Genomic DNA, 20,195 nt, shown 5'->3' with positions numbered 1-20,195 from the left:
AGTGGAGGATAAGGCCCAAGAGTCCTTGGGCCCTGCACCCGTATGGGAGACCAGGAGGAGGCACTTGGCTCCTGGCTTCGGATCGGCACAGTGCGCTGGCTGTAGCGGCTCTTTGAGGGGTGAACCAATGGAAGGAAGACCTTTTTCCTTCTTTCCCGAAATGGCTGCAATAGCTGGGTCTAGGCCGGGCCAAAGCCAGGAGCCTGGGACTCAGTATGGGTCTCCCACATGGGTGGCAGGGACTTGAGGACATGAGCCATCACTGCTGCTCCCAGGACGCACTGGCAGGGAGCTGGATTAGAAGCAGGGCAGCCAGGACTCAGACCTGCCTCTGACATGGGATAGAGGCGTGCAAGGCAGTATCTCAACTGCGGTGCTGATTGCCCGCCCCAAGCTGGAGGGTCTTACAGTGAGCCGGGGTGTGGGATTAGCTTTGCCCAAGTATCTGTGATAACCTGGGCAGTTTGGGGATCATTTTTTACCCTTTTAATTTTTTTTGCCACGAAATCCTACATGTGGCAGATGTATCTCCATCATCCAAAAGCCGAACACACGCTGTTGTGTCCTGCGATGGCTCTGGTGCGGGGGCATTTGTCCTCGGGGGCTGTTGGAATGTGGCCCTGTCTGCGGAGCTGTCCCTCCGTCCCTGGTCACTTTCTCTGGGACGGAGCACTCGCCTCGTATTGTGATGGCCTCCCCGTGTGTCCCCCTCTGAGCGGATTGTGACATCCGTGGCAGGAACCCTGCCTGCCTGATCCCTGTGGGGATGCTAACACAGGCCTGAAGCGCACAGTGAGTAGCTACTCAATAAGGGCTTCAATAAACGGGTGGATGTGTGTTGAGGTGGCCGTGTGTGATCTGCGGGGATGGGACCTCGCTTGATTGCAACCTGGGGTGACTGAACAGAGTCCAGGCGCTCACGGTTGTGTGGAAGTGATCTGCAACCGGGATCTGAGAGGTCTGGGCAACAGTGACCTTTTGCCACTAATCGGTGATAAGGACCGGAAGGGATCGCGAATGGAAGTGATGGAACACCAGCCACGCGTGAGTGGCTGGCGTAGCCTCCCAAGTGACTGTGATTGTGACCTACAGAGACCTGGCTCCGGATGACCAGGACCCGCGGTGGAGGCCTTGTCCACTGCTCCGGGATGTACCTGCAAGACGCAGGGGATCTCAGCCGATAGCTGAGCTTATTCATCTGCCCTGGGAGCAGAGGTACCCGAGACCTGTGGGCCTGGATTCAGGCTGGGAACAGGGCTCTCAGATTTCCAATTTTGTTTTGTTCAATAAAATATCCTCCCAAGGCCCCACACGTCATAGCTCTGCTCGGCCCCACGCAAACAAGGACTAGCGACGTGGGCTAGGTTGGTCAGTCCTCAGAAAACTCTTCCTGAAATATAACGTATATTTCCTATCGGCCACAAGCAGGCCCTCCGCCACCGCCTCCCCGAAAATGCTGCCCTTCATCCGGACCGCCCCCCCACACCCCGCCCCTAACCCCGCTACCGGCTCCTGGTGCGCCTGCGCGGAGGCGGGGCGGTGCTTTGCCCTTTGTTGTGGGCCCCAGTTTCCCAGGACACCGCGCGGCTCTGGGGTGGGGCTATGCAGATGAGGTACTCGGGGGCGGGGCGGTTGCGGCGGCGTCGGCGGCGGCCGGGGAGGGTCAGTTGGAGGCAGGCGCTCGCTGAGGCAGGAGGAGGGCTCTCGGCCCGCGGCCTGACAGGGACTTAGCCCGCAGAGATCGGCCCCGCGCGCGCGCGACCCCACACCCACCCACTCATCCACCTACCCACTCCCTGCGCCGCCTCCTCCCACCCTGAGCAGAGCCGCCGAGGATGATAAACACCCAGGACAGGTAACGGCCCGGCCCAGGCTCCCCGCCCCCATCCTCCCCTCATCTGCTCCAGAGGGCCCCCCCCCGACATCCAGCCGGCCCCTGCCCCCATCCACGGGGCCCCGTCCGCCCCCCACGGGGGCCCCTTTCCCCACTTCAGCCACCCGGGTCCGAGCTCCAGCCCCGCAACTGGGCCTCCTTCCGTCCTTTCGCCCCCTCCCTCCAGCCGGGCCTATCCCCCTCGGCCTGGCCTCCTCGTCCCCTAAAGCCCCCCGCAGACCGGACCCGACCTGCCATTTGGCTCCGCTTTTCCCTCAGCCCCGCTGGACGGAGCCCCACTTCCCCAAATTGGGCTTGCTCCCGCATCCAGATCCCCCAAATTGTTTCTCATATTCCCCATGTCTGTCTTGCTCTCCCTCTAAGTCACTTAGCCCTTCCCTCAGGAAAACAGCACCTCTCGCCGCCGCGGCCCCCTCCCCCCGGCCGGCCAGCCGCCGTCCTCCCGTCCTAGCTGGACCCGGGGCTCCCACCGCCTCCCCTCCCCCACTCCTCAGGCTCTAAGGTCTTCCCAGCCAGGCCCTGCCCTCCCCCTGCCCCTGGCTGCAGCCCGGCCTTCCCCTCCCGCCCCCCAGCACCCCTTTCCCGGCTAGGCCCCATTCTCCCTGGCTCCCGGCGTCGGTCCTTTTCGCTTTCAAACTTTGGACTCGGTTGCCGTCCGTCCTCGGTCCTGTTCCCTTAAGGTGTCCCCCAGCGCCCCCAAACGCTTCCTCTCAGCCAGAACTCGTCTGGTCCCTTCCTGTCTCGGCTGAACCCCACCTTGAGGTCTTGAGAACGCGGAGCGCAGCCCACCCCGGGCCCCGGAAAGCCCTTGCGTGCGCCCCCCTCCCGCATCGGGCACTCTGCTCTGGGCCTTCCCAAGTTCCTCCCTCGGAAGCCACCCCCAGCGTTCCCTCGCTGATGGGGAGAGAGGCTGCACCTCTTCTGCAGCTGAGCCCCGGGGCTTTTCTGGACATGCGTTGTGTCTGCTGGGCAGAGTTCCTCGCTCAGTGTCTCTCCTCTTTCCCCAGGCTGGCCCCCCTCATCCAGCCCTCATTTCTGCCCCAGACACTCTGATCCTGTCCGTGATTTCCTGAACCTCCTTAGGCACCACAGTGGTTTCCACTCAACTTGGGCTGGATTCCCTTCCTTGGTTCCGCCCAGACTTGTCGCTGCCTGACCTCCCAGCCTTTGCCCCCAGGGTTGGCCTTGGGGCCCCTGGCCCTCACTTGGGCCCCCTTCGTTTGCGAGCTGATCCATTCCTGTGCCGTTGGGCCGCGGTTTATCCAGAGCCAGACTCAGTTCCTCCTTCCGACTTGGCCTTGCTTGTTGCCCCTTCGCTGAGGGTTCCTCCCGGACGTGGGCTCCCTTCTCCCTGCAGCAGCCTCTAACTTCCCATTCCCGCCTGCTCAGCGCGCGCCCTCACTCCCATGCTCCTCCTGGGCTGTCAGCTTTTCTCCTGCTTGAGTGTTTGTTCACTCGGGCTGCACGTTTGAAAGATCAGTCACTGGGCCACACCTTCCCAGACTATCGGTGTTTTGTTTTCAAGCTCTCCAGCTATCTCCTACCTGCAGCCAGGGCCGAAACACACGGTCCCCGAGCCCCAGAGCCCCAGAGCCCGGGCCTTGCCTCCGTATTCCTTTGGTGATGTCAGTTCTCTGCTGACAAATCTTTGGCATGCAGTTCTTAGCCTTTCTCTCAGGGCCTGTGCGGAAGTGCCCAAGGGACCAAACTCTACCTGTGGTCAACTCAGTCCTCAGCCGTTGGCCGCGTTTTTCCCTCCCGATTCTCAAACTCATGTAGTCCTCCCACTCCCATCTCTTCCCTCCATAGAGAAAACTCACCCATCTCCTGGTTCTGCTCACCCTTCTCCTGGGTTCTGCCCCGTTTGGGTCCAGCGTCTGCCTCCCAAGCCCTCTGTTCTTTCTGCCTCATTTCGCTGCTTCCTTTCCTTTCTGGAATGCTTCGTCTCCAGTCCCTTCACCTCCTCGCTTCTATGCTGTCTCTGCTAAGCCGGGCCCTCTGGAGCTGCGGAGGTGGGGTGGCTATGTAGCTGGATGGTACTGGGCGCGGACGGGGTTACTTGTGAAGAGGGCCGTGAGCGCTGAGGGTGGACAGCAGATCCGAGAGGGCAGGAGCAGGTGCGGGGTGGAGGGAAGCAGAGAAGCCGCAGCGAAACCCGCTCGAGGGGTATGTGGGTGACTTTTCTGCTCTGTGTGTGTCTGTGAGGGGGGCTAGAGAGCGGGCTCGGGGACCATTCTGTGGAGTCTCTGGACTGAGCTGGTCTAGATGCCAAGTTCTTTGCAGGCTAGGCTGAGCCCTGGAAGTTGAGCTAGGGAACAGCACATATGGGTCTTCACCGAGTGTGAGGATGAGAGGCCTGAGTTCCAGTGCTGGCCGAGTGTGCCTACATGTGAAGAGGGGTTGGGGTAGCTTGAAGATTGCCTTCCCGCTTCCTAAGTGGCAAAACGGGCTTGCTTGTCTCCAGGGCCCTTGCTTAGTGTCTTGGTAATTTGAGGGGCTTGGCTGTGTGGAAGTCAGGTGGAGGGAGGAGCCAACTGCTCTGCCAGGGCCTGGGCAGAAGCTAGGCCTTGGATCAGGCTCCTCTACTTTGGCCTGGGGGTGGGGTGTGCAGAGTGTCTGGTTTCTTAGAGTTACTGCAATCCTGTCTCCATAGCATGTTTCCCAGCCCCTAACTTTCTGAAAGGAGTCCCGGTAGAGCCCTAACGAGGGATTCTGATAAGAGCCGGATGTTCCCAGTCAGTGTTCTTGGTGTTTACTATACGCAGAGGGGGGAGCTGGCTGGGCGGCTTGCTCCCATTGGGTGGGGGATGGGATTTCCAGCTTCCTTGGCTCCAGTGAAAAACTCGGGAGGTGGAGGCTTGTTTTCCTGGAAGAAATAGTTGCAGCGGAGCCTGCAGTATGTTTTGAAAACAAGGCTCTTCCTTCCTAGTGGTGCTCTGATTGGCAGCCCCGAAATGATGGCCAGGGGAGGAAGAAAACTAGTACAGCACTTTCATGCTTTTATTTTATTTTATTTTGAAAATGTGGTTTGAATCCAAGGAAATGAAGTTTCATGGCCTTTCTCTGCCTGGATTTGTAGGGGCGGGGACACAGTATCTGTCCAACTTGCTTCATACCTTGTGACAATACGGGATGTAGAGGAGAGCTGGCCCTGGCTCAACTGCCTTATTCTAATCAAACAGTGTGCCGATGGGCTCTGGGAAGTGTTGGGATCTACAGGTGGGTGGTTCTTGCTTTTGTGGTTTTGGGCGGGAGGTAGGCAGGGCCCAGGCGCACATCAGAGGCATCCTGAACATCTTCACCGAATGGTTTCCTGGACAGTGGGATCCCTGTGCCTTCCTGAAGATAGTGGTTGTGGTTACTCCCTGCTCATTGGCACTGTGGCTTGTGGAGCATGAGGTGGTAGGGAGAGCTGGTTTTCCCGAGATATACCTTCAAGGTCACTGTACAGACGCACAGAGATTCCTGCTATAGTCAGGAGACACCCCAAATTGGAGATATGCCTCAGAAAGCCATGTGGACTAATAATAGCAATTTCTTACCCTGCCAAGAAATCCAAATTTAGCCTCAGAGCTGCTCAGAAATACAAGAAAAGGGATTGAGGAGTGGGGAGAGGGATGTTACAAATGTGCATTTCTAGAAAAGAAAAGGAGTAGTTCCTCCCTGTTTGAAGCACTGTGGGGTTGGTTCCATGATTCGGAAGGCTGTGAAGCCTAATTGAAAGCTGTAGAGCAGAAGTGGCCAAAGAGGGGAGCAAGAATCGCACTACTTGAAGTAAACAAAACAGGTAGTTTCCTGTTGGGCAGCAGCAGGAACACAAAATGCTTTGTACACGATAAGCCTTAAGAAAATGTCTGAGGCCTTTGCTACCGTATGAACAATGATGTAATTCTACCCTGAGAAAGGAGGTGGAACTGTGTGATGAGCTTCCTGTATAAACTAGATTGAGGTGTTTAAAAAGTAGAATTAAGGTCTTATTTAAGGCATGATTACCTAGCTATTCAGCCACTTCTGGGAAGTCCATGGTTGGGCCTGCTTTTGACAGGACACACACTGGTGTCGGCTGTGTGACATGGCGAGCAGACCTCAAGGTACAGGTATTCTAGCTGCCATCATAAGTGTGTGTCTTGTGGAGAATAAGCAAAAGCCAGTTTTGCTTTCAGCCTGGGATTCAGGATGGTGATGTCATTTTCTCTGTAATGGTGCTTAGTAATTAGACTCCCGTTGGAACGCAAAACGGCCCTAGTGAAAAAATGACTTATGCCAGGCATCTGCCCAGGGCCCCTTTCTCAGATGGAAGGGGCTTGGCACTGGAAATTAGCCTCTGCAATCACACTAGACTGGAGGTGGCCGCCACCTCCCACCTCTCTTCCTCTTTCTTTTTTGCTCGGTGTGATGGCAGCTCTGGATTGGCCTCCCTTTGCGTAGGGATTAGTCATGAGCGACGCTCCTAGTCGGAGTAGAAGTGCCAGTGTGAGCAGAGTGAGGGCATCCTGGGGATTGCGTGGGGCCAGGCCCGAGGCGTGAATGGCGCAGAAGTGGTTAAAAGTGGCAAAGGAATACAGAACACTGGGAATGTGGGTTTTGTGTCTTTTTATTTGATTCCAAAAGGTAGGTGATACCAAGGCCATGACCCTTCCTGACAGGTAATGGAAGCAGAGAAAGGCTGTGGACTAGAGTGAGCTGAGGAGGCCACTGATTCAAGCGAAACCTGATCAAAGTATATCAAAGAGAATTTGAATTCAAATATTGTGTTAGATGTAGCTAAATGAAAGTTAGACACAGACGTACTTTTATATTATGTCCCTACTTTGTGTAGCAGGCGGTACCCTGCTTTGAGCAAATGGAACATAAAAGTCAAAACTAACAAAGTCAGCTGAAGGTGATCTTTATCAAGAGATTTACAGTTAATTCTTCTAAAGCTTTTTTTATTTGAAAGACAAAGCGAGAGAATGAGATCTTCTATCTGCTGGTTCACTCCCCAACGTGACTGCTACAGCCAGGGCAGGGTCAGGCTAAATCCAAGAACCTGGAACTCCATCTGGGTTGGATGTGCAGGCAGCTGGATTGAAGTGGATCAGCCAGGACTTAAACCTGGAACTCTGATAGTGGGATGTGAGCATCGCAAATGACATTTTAAAAAAGATTTATTTATTTGAAAGAGTTACACAGAGAGAGGAGAGGCAGAGAGAGAGAGAGAGAGAGAAAGAGAAAGAGGGGTCATCCATCTGGTGGTTCACTCCCGCAATTAGCCGCAAAGGCCGGAGCTACGCTGATCCAAAGCCCGGAGCCAGGAGCTTCCTCCAGGTCTCCCATGCGGGTGCAGGGGCCCAAGGAGTTGGGCCATTTTCTGCTGCTTTCCCAGGCCATAGCAGAGAGCTGGATTGCAAGTGGAGCAGCCGGGACTTGAACCGGCGCCCATATGGGATGCCGGCACTGCAGGTGGCAGCTTTACCTGCTATGCCACAGTGCTGCCCCCCACAATGACATTTTAACCTTTGCTTCATAACACTTGGCCCTGATTCTTTTTTTTTTTAATTTTACTTATTTGAAAGTTACAGAGAGAGGCAGAGCCAGAGAGAGAGGTCTTCATTTCCGCTGGTTCACTCCCCAGATGGCCCCAACAGCCAGAGCTGAGCTGATTCGAAGCCAGGAGCTAGGAGCTTCTTCCGGGTTTTCCATGTCGGTGCAGGGGTCAAGGAGTTGGGCCATCTTCTACTGCTTTCCCAGGCCATAGCAGAGAGCTGGATCGAAAGAAGAGCAGCTGGGACTTGAACTGGCACCAGTATGGGATGCTGGTGCTGCAGGATGTGGCCTCAACCCACTGCGCCACAGCACTGTTCCCCCTGATTGTTTTAAATAGCAGAGACTTGAAGATAGGATTTGAATCATAAACATTTGATTTGGGGCTGATATTATGGCGCGGTGGGTTAAACTGCTCCCTGCAACACTGGCAGTTTGAGTCCTGGCTGTTCCATCCAGTTCCTTGCTAATGCACCTGGGAGAAGCATAGACGATGACCCAGATGGAATCCCAGGCTCCTGGCTCCGGCCTGGCCCAGCCCTGGCTGCTGGGGCCATCTGGGGAGTGAACCAGCAGACAGAAGCTCTTTCTTGGTCTCTTCTGCCTTTCAAATAAACAGATCTTTAATTTTTTTAATTTACCATCAGGATTTCCCAGGAATATATCTGTTGCATACACTACCTGTCTGTAGCCACTGTATGAAGTATAACTTGCTAAGTGCATTTCAGACGAGTTTCATAGACTTTAGGCAGCAGGGTGTGATACGTTCGTAGCACTCAGGTATCCTGAGAGCTTCCAAGGGCTTGTCCTGTAACACACAGCTGAGAAGATAAATAGTGCTAACTGACCAGCACTAATATCCTGTCTCTGCCACGTTGATGCTGGGTCCCTGGTACCCTTGTTCCCAGCGTGGTGTATTTTTCTTCTCCAAAAGCAGGTGCAGTCCAGCGGAAGCTTTGGGTTCCGTGTGACACATTTGATTCTCCCGAATCAGCCTGCCCTTTTCAGCCCCTGCGCTGAGCATCCTAGATCATGCTTCTGATGACGGGGATTGAGCGAGGTGTGAGCCTGACGTGGTGGCTCTTCTGATGGATGGCTTGTGCTTAGAAGCCCGTTTCTCTTGAGCTTAAATTCTTCTAATGAGGTTGGTGGCATATCTTGCCACAACACCATTTGAACACTAAAGCCAGTATTAGAAGAGAAGGTCTTTACTGGGCAATTTATGACCCTTAATTTCTTTAACTAACACATATGTACCCATCTCCCTTCCTTTCTTCAAAAATGACAGTCAGGTGTTTTGAAAGGGAGGTAGTTTGGCCATTCACAGTGTCATAACAGGTGCTTTATAATGAATGAATGATTGTTGTGACCTACTCTATATTAGGCTTACTCCAAGTCCCAGCTGTTTCTCTTAGGGACCTGGAACTGGACCCCACTAACCCTGCCCCCACCCACCCCTATTGCTGCCTTTTGCAGACCTTATGGGGCAGGGCAAAGTATCTCCAGGATCCTTGTGTGTGTGTGAGTCGGGAAGTAAATGATTTGTTACCCTGGCATCTTCTTGCATTTATTTGAAGAGGAGAGAGATTAGCAAACCAGAAATACCACAAGTTCATAGATTAGTGCTGGACACGGGGCAGGCTCCAGGGACTATTTCTAGGAAGACAAAAGGGATTCAGGATCTTATAAAAAGCAATTCACTTTATTCTGGTCTTTCTAGTGGATTGACCCCATTGCTTCAGCTGTTTGCCGGTGAAAATTAGCCAAGAACCAAGATGGTGGTTGGCACGCAGAGCAGAGGTTGAATGTAGCTTACTCATCTGAAGCCCATTTGAAGAATAGTTCCTTTGGAAGTGGGAGTCTGGCACCAGAATTCTAGAATTCTGCAGGGTCTCAATGATCTAGTTGTTTTGTGAACCCAGGCAATTCTCCTAGTGGAAAAGGCAACGTCCCCTCTGCATGTCCTCATCTGTCTCGCTTAGTCCTTGGGTTGCTCCACTGACCGATACGAGCAAGCCAGCTTCTTCCAGTGGCCCAGCCTTCCCGGTGCCCTCACAGGGACCTCAGCACAGGTCAGAAGCAGTCCCTGGGGAATGAGAAGGGACTCGCTACGGGGAGGGAGGCAGTGGTGTGCCTCTGCCTATGGAAACCCCCCGTCCTTGTCGTATTTTTTCCAGCCTGGATGCTATTATTCTGCCCTTAATCACATTGGAAGGGGGAATCATAATAGCTCATTGTCCCCAGCAGAAAACAGCGCTAGTCCTTGAAAACAGCGAGGGGCAGGAGCCTCTGTCCTGCCCTTCCTGGTAGCGGCCTGAGGTCTTTCAGAGGAGGCAGCTGGGGCGTCTGGTTATTAAACCCAGATGTGATGTTGCTCCAGGCCCGTGGCCACTTCCCTGGGAACTCCATGCCTAGAGAAATTTCCACGTGGACTTTTATGTCCCAGTTGCGTCCTGAGAGAACAGACCTAGGAGCTGAGCACTGGCAGGCTGGGACTTCTGTCTCGGCTGCTGTGCTGACGGGGCTGCCTGCCTGGTTTGTAAGGGCCAAGTTCAGCTCCATTGCCGTTCACTTCGAAGGGCCCAAGATTGGCAGCCATGTTATATAAAACAAAGATGGTGTGAGGGGTGCTTGCCTTGCACTGTTTCACCACTGGGTCTCAGGCAAAGACAACCACAACCCTTATTTGCTGATTTCCGTGGTTTAAATACCCCCATCCTTCTCAGCTGGTTCAAGCTACCAGCACCACTAAACAGAGATGAGAAGGGGTGTGCACAGTCGTGTCAGCTGACCCCAGCACACCCCTGGTACACCCTAGGTGTCACCCAGTGGCCTTCCAGCTGGCGCGGCTGGGGTGTGGCGGCTGTAGGACGGGCCTGCTGCTGAGTCATGGTTTACCGCATAATCAGTCTGCCTCGCACCGCTTCACTGCCCCTGCCCCTGGGGACCTCACATCTCCCCAGCACGTTCAGAGGACAGTGGAGCAGACTGGAGCCTTGGTGTGGGCCACCTGCAAATCCTGGCGGCCAGCAAGGGGGCACGCCCAGAAGTGACGTGAGCGCCTCGGGGAGCCGTCCCCCTCCAGGGCATCTGCTTCCTGCCCGCCTTACTCAGGTCGCGGCACACAGAACTCCCCCACCACACCCCCGCCTCAGCGCCTGCTCTGCGCACTTCAGTCTTTCCTGAATTCTCCCGCCCGGGTTGTGATAGGACACACCAGAGACAAACCCAGACGCCAGAATGACCTGTGTACCATAGTGCACTCTGCTCTGGGAGTCAAACCCTGCATTTGGTTTCCTTCTGAATCCTGGAGGGGTCTGGGGAGGTATTCTCATTCCAGTTCCTCCGCCGAGAGGGGCGATGGGGCCCATCCCTGGGAAAGGGGCACTGCTGGAGCAGGGGGAGTGGCGGCAGGCAGGCCGGGGCCCTCCCGAGGTGTGCCCGGGTCCGGTCTGTTTGAGAACGTCTGACGGCTGCCACCTCGGCCCGTTGTATCCACTGGACGTCCACGGCCCTGCTGGGACTCCCTCACGCAGCCGGTTCCCTCGATGGGAGCAACAGAAGTTCTGGAGGCGAAAGCTGTGGAGACCGGGGTCGTGGTGTTCTTAAAACACCTGTTTGGGGAGAGCTGCGCAGGGACGGGGCTGGGTTTTGCGTGAAGCCCTCGGGTCTTGGCGTTCACCATCGCGCCGTCTCTGTCTCTTGCAGCAGTATTTTGCCTTTGAGTAACTGTCCCCAGCTCCAGTGCTGCAGGCACATTGTTCCGGGGCCTCTGTGGTGCTCCTGATGCCCCTCACCCACTGTCGAAGATCCCCGGTGGGCGAGGGGGTGGCAGGGATCCTTCTCTCTCAGCTCTAATATATAAGGTAAGGAGGACTCTGGGGAGGGAGGACTCTGAGGGGTCATCCCAGCCTTCAGTCCTGGGACTCAGGCCAGGCCGGGGCGGGGACTGGGCAGGACTCTCAACCGAGGCCACAAGCTGGCTTTTCCGGAGCACCAGCAGGAGGGTGTCAGCGCTCGTCTGTGCCTGGGGCCCGGGGTCGGCTTGCCTTCTCCCGGGACTGCCGTGGGGTAGGCGAGCGAGCGAAAACCTGATCGTGCCGGCGGCGAGCACGGCTGCACGTGCACCCGGAGCAGGCTGCAGCAGAGCGGCGGCCAAGTCCTCACACGTGTCCTCATGCGTGTTCTCGTTTGCGCCCCCTTCAGAGAGGGACGGGGGAAGGCGCGGGCTCTGCCGGCAGGGAGACCTGTGCTGGGGTCAGCTCTGCCATGGACCCTGGGAGCCCCGCGTCAGCTGCTGGGAGGCCCCGGATCTTAGGGTCCACGCGGAGTTACCGATGCTGGAGGTGACAGGGCAGCACCTTGCTGGTGGGCACTGCTGAATACGCCCCCTCCCAGCATTCTGCTCTCGGACAGCGCCAGTGAGGCATTTTCACGCGTGCTGGCCTGGCCTGGCCTGGCCCCCGGCACACTCAGCGCCGCCTGGGTGAGGGGCGGGTGACGTGGCGGGAAGCAGCGGTGGGTTCGTCTACTGCGGCTTTCCTCCCCAGGACGAGAAGCTCACTGTGACCCAGGACCTCCCTGTGAACGAGGGGAAACCTCACATCGTCCATTTCCGGTATGAGGTCACCGAAGTGAAAGTCTCTTCCTGGGACGCAGTCCTGTCCAGCCAGAGCCTGTTTGTGGAAATCCCGGATGGATTATTAGCTGATGGGAGCAAAGAAGGGTAAGGAGCAGGTGTTGGGGGCAGGGGGAAGAGGTCCCACCGCAGAGGGTCTGTGCTGACGGGGAACGGATTTGTAGGGGCGTCTCCCTAGCTCAAGACTTCCCGAGTGGATAGCATTTTCTAACAGGTTATTTTTAGCTAGTAAAACAGACTTATAATTAAAAGATCATTGTCACATTAACCAAATGCCTGACACTTAATCATCCGTGGTCCACTCTCCCCAGTGGAAACCCAGTTTCCCTTGAGCCCCTACAGTGGTGCAGGAGTTGGGCGGACTGGCAAGGCCCTCCGGAGCCCAGGGCGGCAGCAGTCCCAGCGTGGGGTCCTGGGCGGCCCCAGCCTCCTGCGGAAGTACTTGTAGGCAGCGCTGGGGCCGGGGCGCTCCTCGGCGGGCTGTTCCCGCGGGCAGTGCAGGAGCGCTTGGTTACCCTGAGTTGCGGAATGAAGCGCTGCCCACTTCTAGATGGAAAACATTGCCAGTTCGGGTCTCAGGCAGACCGAAGGTGGCCAGTGTTGCCCCCGGCTGAAGAACCCGTCACAGGAGAGAGGACCGCTTCCCCCTGAAGCAGGGCTCCTGGGGTCTCCAAGTGGGAACTTGCCGCCCGCACGGGCGCCTTCCAGTGCCGGCCCTCGGCCTCAGAGCAGCCTCTCGGGGGGAGGCTGGGAGCGGGCTCCAGCAGCTTGTGCTTCCTGCAGATTGCTAGCACTGCTCGAGTTTGCTGAAGAGAAGATGAAAGTGAACTACGTCTTCATCTGCTTCAGGAAGGGCCGGGAGGACAGAGGTGAGGCGGCAGGGCGAACCCCGGCAAGCTGCGGGGGGGGGGGGGCACCCCGGGATGGATAAAGGCCGGTGCTGTGCGTCTGCCCGCAGCCGGGCTCCCCTCTGCGCGCCTGCCCTCTGTCTCATCAGCACCTTTGTCGCTCTGTCCTGCAGCTCCGCTCCTGAAGACCTTCAGCTTCTTGGGCTTTGAGATCGTACGTCCAGGCCATCCCTGTGTCCCCGCCCGGCCGGATGTTATGTTCATGGTGTACCCTCTGGACCAGAATCTGTCCGATGAGGACTAGCGGTCACAGAGGATGCTTTGCCCGAGAGCCGCGGTGGGGGAGGAGGGGAAGTTAGGCAGCCCTGGGACAGAGGAGAGGGCTCCTCGCTGTCTAGGGAAAGACGCTGAGGGCTCAGGGCGAGGGCCGCCTGTTGTGTTCTCGGAGTTGACTCGTTGACATTGTTTTCCATAAAGAACAGTATAAACATATTATTCACATGTAATCACCATAGTAAATGAAGATGTTTATGAACTGGCATTAGAAGCTTTTTAACTGCGCTGTGTGATGTGCTCTGTCTAGCCTAGGGGAGGGGCTGTCCTGGTCCGGGGGCCAGGCCTGGGGGCTGGTGGGCAGCACTGGCAGGCTCAGTTCCCCCGCGGTTGGTTTTCTTTTTGTTTTTTGTTTTGGTTTTGAAGACTTAACGTTGTTTCCTTTCTTTGCTTCTTGTCCCCCAGGGGCCCCTGAGTGTAGGCTTCTCCACCCCTGGGCAGTGTCCTTGAGGTGTTTTCTGACCTCTGCCTGGGCTCCTCTGTGCATCTGTGTCCGGCCCGGACTACTTGGGCCTGACGGCTCCCTCTTCACAGCTTAGTGTTCCTCTGGCATCTGGTTAAGCTGGCTTAATCTGTTTAATGTTATCAGTGCATTTAAAATAGGGGCATTGAAGCTCACGCCCACCACCGGGGCCTTGTCAGGGGTGCTGGGCCCAACTCAGCTTCTCCAGTCACCACCAAGAGTTGGTGCTCCTGTGGCCCAGGGCCCAAGGACCAGAGAGGAGGAGGAACCACCACTCAGGGCCTGGGAACTCTGGGGGAACCTGTTGTTAGGGACTGGATGCCTCTGGCTGGCCGAGTGTAATGCCGACGGCCCCCAGCCCAGGTCCCGAGTAGTGCCTGGGACGTGGGGGAGCAGAGGTGGCCCGCCCTTTTCAGTCTTCACTGAACAGCTTGTTCTAAGGGGAGAGGCCAGGGAAGAGCTCTAGACTGGGACAGGGGGTGGGGGTGTCAGGGAGGCCAGTGTGTTGTGTTAACTGTGTCAATAAACTGATTTAAAGCTGTGGTCGGTCTCTCTTTATTCCGTATCAGGACCAACTTCCCAGCACCACGGTTTTTGAGTCGAAGCCCAACTCTAGTTGGGAGAGAACTGCGAGTGCGGTGCTGCAGAGAACTGGCTGCGGCCCCTGGGCACAGGCACTGTGGTGCGGGGTTGCTAGGAGTCCGGGACATCCTGCCAGGGCCCCCAGAGAGATGCCGCCTACACATCAGCTTCGTCTCGAGAGGAGGCGACCGGCCAGGATCCGAAGCCGCTCTTACCTGTGCCTTGTATCCAGAAGGCGCGGCGCCCAGTGCTGAGCACCGGAAGGAAGCAGTCTTTGGGTCTTTGGGTTTTCTCCGCTTGGAGCCGCTGCCCTAGGGTGTGGCCCTGCAGAGGGCGAGTCCGCTTTACCCTGCTTTTTGTGTTTAACTCCTCACAGGCTTTTTAGCACTTTTTCCATTTTGCCTGTTTCGTCTGAGTGCAGGGCAGGTGTTTACCTCTGGCACCTTTCCAGCTGCTGGCCACTGGCCCTCAGTTTGTCTCCAGATCTCTGGCCCATCTTCACACTGCTTTTCATGGCGCTTGTGTTTCTATTGTGGGCCTGGACGCCACCTGGTATTCACTAAAATGAGCGAGGCTGGGGCTGGGGACAAGCAGTTCAACTCCTGGGGGCTTGAAGACCGCTCCTACGAAACACGGAACTCCTGGGGCAGCTAAGGGGAGGATGCAGTTTAGGATCCAGATATATTTTTAGGATTTATTTATTTATTTGAAAGAGTTACACACACACACACACACACACAGAGGTCTTCCATCTGCTGGTTCACTCCCCAATTGGCTGCAATGGTCAGAGCTGAGCTGATCTGAAGCCAGGAGCCAGGAGCTTCCTCTGGGTCTCCCATATGGGTACAGGGGCCCAAGTCCTTGGGCCATCTTCTACTGCTTTCCCAGGCCACAGCAGAGAGCTGGATTGGAAGTAGAGCAGCCAGGACTAGAACTGACACCCATATGGGATGCTGGCACCGCAGGCGGAGGCTTAGCGCACTACACCACATCGTTGGCCCCAGGATTCAGATGTTAAACCCAAGACATTTTTAAGAAAGGAAGAACAGAGGCGGGGGTGGAGGGAGGCTGGCATTGTAGCGTAGTGAGTACAGCTGCCGTCTGCAGTGCTGGCATCCCATACGGGGTGCTGGTTTGTGTCCTGGCTGCTCCACTTCTGATCCAGCTCCCTGCTAATGGCCTGGGAAAGCAGCAGATGGCAGCCCAAGTACTTGGGCTCCTGCCACCCACATTGGAGTCCTAGATGAAGCAGCTTCAGGCTTTAGCTTGGCCCAGTCCTGGCTGTTGCAGTCATCTGTGGAGTGAACCAATGGATGGAAGAGCTCTTTCTCTGTCTCTCCTCCTTCCCTCTCTCTGTAACTCTTTCAAAGAAACAAATTAAAATAAATCTTGAAGGACCAAGACAAAACTCAGTCCTTTAACTCCCCCGCCCAATCCCTCAGAGAAACACACTTGAGACTCTGCTGCCATCTGTTGGTGGCTCCCCTTCAGTGCAGCCAGAGGTAGGAGGACTGAACTGACACCCAGCACCCAGTCAAGGCTTCCCTTTCATAGAGTTGTGCTGTTGAAGACCACTGACAGGAAAGGCACACTCAAAGGCTGTGCTCCAACTAAAAACAACTCAGAACATTTTGTGGGGTGGGGGAGTGAGACAGGAGAGGTACGTGAAAGGCAAACTAAGTCTAAATTTAAGAACAGGGACATTAAAAACTTTATTCAATAAATACAACAAATAATTTAAAAATATATTTCAATTCCAAAGCCAGTTAAGAAGAGGGAGTGGTGAGAAGAGGACGGAGGAGGAGGAAGGGGCGGGAAGAGGAAGCGGCCCGACAATGGTGGGGCTGTTTCAGACGCATCACCCTTTGGAGTTTGAGCAGACGCGCTTGACCCATCCGCCCTTAGCCCTGGTTCTGAGGGGTAACTGTAGCAGTCCACCGGCCCTGAATGAGCCAGTGAGCGAGCCGCTGGGCTCTGGATCAGGCACTCTGGAGGCTGGATGTAAGGGCGGGGGAGGAGTGTGGGGGTAGTTTCCTAAAAGCCATCCATCCTGAACACCAGGCAGGTCTAAGTAGTGCAAACTCTTGGGCAGAGAGCTCCCAGCTGCATAGTTACACAGGCTCGTGTCCAAAGCAGGGCCTCTGGACGATGGGTCAGGGTTCCCAGGGGTCCTAAGCCACTTCGGTGAATGGGATCTAGAGGTGAGGGGAAGGCAGGCTGGGGCGCAGGACAGAGCTCCCGGACTGAGCCAGCGAACAGTGATGGGCAGGAAAGGGCTGCGGGCAGGCAGTCCGGACGCCGGTTCAACGACTTGCTGTCAGCCAGGGAAGAAGCTGAGGACGCACGTGGAGCAGGGGCAGGAGCAGGGGCTTAGGGAGAGGACAGGTGGGGACGGGAGGCGGCAGCTCAGCAGCAAACCCCAGGAGAAATAACCAGCAGCCCTCACAGATTTTTGATTGTCTCTTAAAAAGATTTATTTTCTCTTCTTGCCTGAATGTACAAAGGCAAAAAGAGTACAGTTTGTATATATATATATTTATATATATATATAAAAAACAAGGAACTTGGTAATGTACACTTTACAGAAGGGAAGAATCAGGAAGACTGAAATTAAATCCAACAGAGCAACACCAATGGAACAAAAGCTATGAACAACAACACTGCCCCTCCAGCCCGGGCCTCCAGCTCGCCCCAACCTGCTCCCAGTGGGAGGGCTGAGCACCAAGGCAAGCGGGGGGGCTGGGGCAGGAGGGGCTGGGGACAGGGCCTGGGAGGGGCTTGATCCCAGGAGGGGCCCATGGCAGGGGATCACTGGGGAGCTTCCTGGGATGCCCTGGTAATAAAACAAATGACGAAGGCCCAGAATTACGAGGCCGACTAGCTGCCCAGTTAAATCTTGGGGCATCAGAGTAGACATTTGGGTGGTGACTAGGTTATGTGGGTTAGTAAGTGACAGGGGTGGCCTCAAAGCCATGTACAAGAATTCTCTAGCCCTTCTGCAGTCTTATCTCCTAACTCCCGAAGCTAAGTCCTCCCACCCCTGCTTCGGAGCCTGCAGAGAAGAGACTCAGGAAATCACCATTTGATTTCACGGGGTGACCTCAGCCTTTTGTGTGTTTCTTTTGACCTTGAGATGTGTGGAGAGAAGGGGGTAAGAAGGACATCTCGTCCACGTACATTCACATGTACAAGGGAGAGGAAGGGGACGCAGGGAACTGGCACACCTTCAATGAGGGCAAAGTCGCCGTGAATCCCGAAGAGGCGCGATCCAGGCCTTGGCTAGCCTCCCTGGGGAGGAGGCGCACGTCCCTTTCGCTTCTTTTCCATGGGGAGCCCAAGGAGCAGCAGGTGTGGCTGAGAGAGAGGCTGGGTCTGGGCCCTTAGCAGCAAACCTGTGCAGACGTGGCTTGTGGGGCGGGGATCCCTGCTGAGTGTCACATCCCTCTGATGGTGGGTGCCAGAGGTCGCCCGCACCTAAGTGTCCCCTCCCCATGTGGAGCAGAGCCTGGGGTGGACTCGGCACTGTCAAGGACCCTCAGGTTGCTGTCGCTGCTTTCCTGTCATTTCACAGAGGGAAGCCGGGCCCCTCCCGGAAACAGTGAAGGGATCCAGGTGGGGGTCCCTGGGAAAGGACCGCCGCTGGGCCACGGGCACTTTTGCCTGCTCTGCTGGGCATCTCTGACTCCTCAAGGGGGGCTTGGGTGTAAGGATCAAAGAGCCAAATGTTTTTAAGGGAAAAGAAAAGCGGTTCCCTTCCGCAGAACCCAAGGCTGCCCTGCGAATACAGAAGCTCCTCCTCTCCAGAGAACAAAGCGGAAAGGGCGGGGAGGTGGGGCCGCGCCTGCCCAGGGAGACAGAGGATCACTCCCGACAGTTTCTTTACAATATGTACAGAGCACGCTGCAGGCCAGTGCCACAGGTAGTACAGAACACACGACAGTATTTAAAACAAACAGGAACGTAGACGGGCCTTGCCTCCGCCCCACAGGAGCCTGGGAGGGCAAATCGGGCTGAAATTCAGTTTCCCTCTTGGCAGGGCTGCCTCAGGAGAGGGGAAGTGAGGGGCGAAAGTTGCTGCTCACGGGCAGCAGGCAGAGGGGCGACGTGTGACGGAAGCTTCCTGGGGGCTGTCGCGAGGTCTAAAACAATGGGTTCTTTGGGAGGACTCAGAACCCAACTTGAATGGAAACCTATAGGAAGGGCCATGGGTTGGAGGGGTTCCCCTTGGAAAAACGTCCCTAAGTCGGTCTCTGATAGGGCTTTAGGTTCATAGAGACCGCCCCCTACTGGGCATTGTGCTTACTGTCCCCCGCCTGCCCCGCTCCAGAGTGAATCAGAGCCAAGTTCCTTCTCTTAGCCGCTTTGGCACTCTGGACATAAACGCTCTTGTTTAGCCTAGCTGGTGTCTGTCACTCGTGAGCTCTGTCTCAACCCAGAGGGTCCAGGAAAGACGGGAGGGGAGGAGAGGGAAGGGCTGACACCTCAAAAGCAGAGTAGGAGCGAAAGCTCCCCACGCCCTGGGGAGGAAGTGACTCCAGGAAAGCTTCCGAACCAGCACTCTCCCAGCACGGAGCAGCAAGCTCGGGCCGGCGGCAGCTGCACCTCCACGGCGGGCCAGACCCGCAGCCCGCAGGCCCGCAGACCCGCAGGCCCGTCCGCCGCCGCAGGGCACAGATCCGCTGAGCGCGCTGTGCACTCGATGAGTAACGCTTCTAGGTGGTTTTCCCAGGTCTAAGGAATAAATAACCTCCCATGGCCGTGGCCCCTAAAACAAAAATGTGTGTCACGAACACGGCTTCTATTGGCACACATGGGGGTTATCGATCGGGCTAGATAAAATCGCGTGTTTGCAGACAGGAACTGGATTCTCTGCATCTGTGGCCCTAAGTGAGGAAGACACTCAGATGGTCAAGTGGACACTGCTGGGGCCTTGCCCTCAGGTGACCCGGCAAACTCTGAGGGTCCCCAGTGCTGGGGAAAAGACCACGTGACCTGCCTGAGTCTTAAGGGCCAAGCAATGGAAAAGAAGCGGGGAGGGCAGTGTGGGGGTCCCCTGGGAAAGGCTCCAAGGGGTTAGGAGGGAAGAGAACAGGGCGAGGAGTTGGGGAAAGAAGCAGCAGGACTTCGTAGGGGGATGCAGCTTCTACTTCACAGACTCCATGTTCCAGCCCGGCGTACTCCCAGAATCCCTGGAGAGCCCTGTGCTGGTGATGGACCCCTGCCCTCTGCCTGGCAGGGAGCTCAAGGCCGTGGTGGGACAAACGCCTTGGTCTTCCTTCCCAGGCTGGGCTCTGAGCGTTTACATGTGCTCATGTAAGAGGGAGAAGTCTCCGTGTTTGAAGACCTTGTTTTCACAATAGGGAAAACAACCCCCGGTTTCTTTCCTGAGATTCTAATTCCTCCACGTGCTGCCAATGCCCAGGGCCCAGACCACTGGGGAGATGCAGGGTCTGGTGGTGGTGACGACGGTGAGAGGGGTATGGCTGCTGTGCTGTCTTCAGCATTACGCAGTACCTGGAGGTCCCTCCTGGGGGCGGGGGAGGGCGGCACTGCCATGGCAGCAGACCTGGCTTTGGGGAACAGAGCAGTGACTCCTCTGGGCTGAGGCCATATTCCCCTGGCTACTCCCCATGCCTTCATCTCCACAGAGGCCACAACAGTCTTGACTGTGGCCGAGAGAATAAATATTTCGCTAAGTACCAGCTTGCCAGCTCCTGAGGAAGAGGGAGGGTCGGGGAGTCCAAGGGTCTGGTAGAGGCGAGACAGCCAAGGGCCTGCCTTCGGTCGCAGTGGAAACGGCAAACAGGATGATCAACACCATTTAACTGATGTCTAAATGGCACCTCCAGCACCTCCTTGTGTGAGCCAGTCCGGGCCCGTGAAGCTGACTTTATCCGGGCACTTGGTGTTCTG

The 20,195-nt window shown here is 56.2% G+C and overlaps 2 protein-coding genes across 7 annotated transcripts in view; one reads left to right on the top strand and one right to left on the bottom strand.

Annotated features, from left to right (window-relative positions):
* Positions 1–1,616: 1,616 nt before the first annotated feature.
* On the top strand, positions 1,617–14,243 carry OAZ2 (ornithine decarboxylase antizyme 2). Its single transcript, NM_001291912.1, is given in 5 exon segments — positions 1,617–1,855; positions 11,126–11,283; positions 11,968–12,143; positions 12,840–12,925; positions 13,078–14,243. Coding segments are annotated over 5 exon segments (570 nt in total). The 5' UTR covers positions 1,617–1,835; the 3' UTR covers positions 13,209–14,243.
* Positions 13,883–20,195, bottom strand: part of ZNF609 (zinc finger protein 609) — a 224,996-nt gene continuing 218,683 nt past the window's right edge. For all 6 annotated transcript variants that reach the window (XM_051821853.3, XM_051821854.3, XM_051821855.3 and 3 more), the window contains one exon: positions 13,883–20,192. The gene's annotated coding sequence lies outside the window, so the exon portion shown is untranslated. The remainder of the gene's footprint in view (positions 20,193–20,195) is intronic.

This window comes from Oryctolagus cuniculus, chromosome 12, assembly GCF_051225735.1.
Source record: "Oryctolagus cuniculus isolate XC-2025 breed Fujian yellow rabbit chromosome 12, ASM5122573v1, whole genome shotgun sequence".
NCBI lineage: Eukaryota > Metazoa > Chordata > Mammalia > Lagomorpha > Leporidae > Oryctolagus > Oryctolagus cuniculus.
The sequence above is the reverse complement of the archived record's forward strand: the minus strand, read 5'-3'. Positions and strand labels throughout refer to the sequence as shown.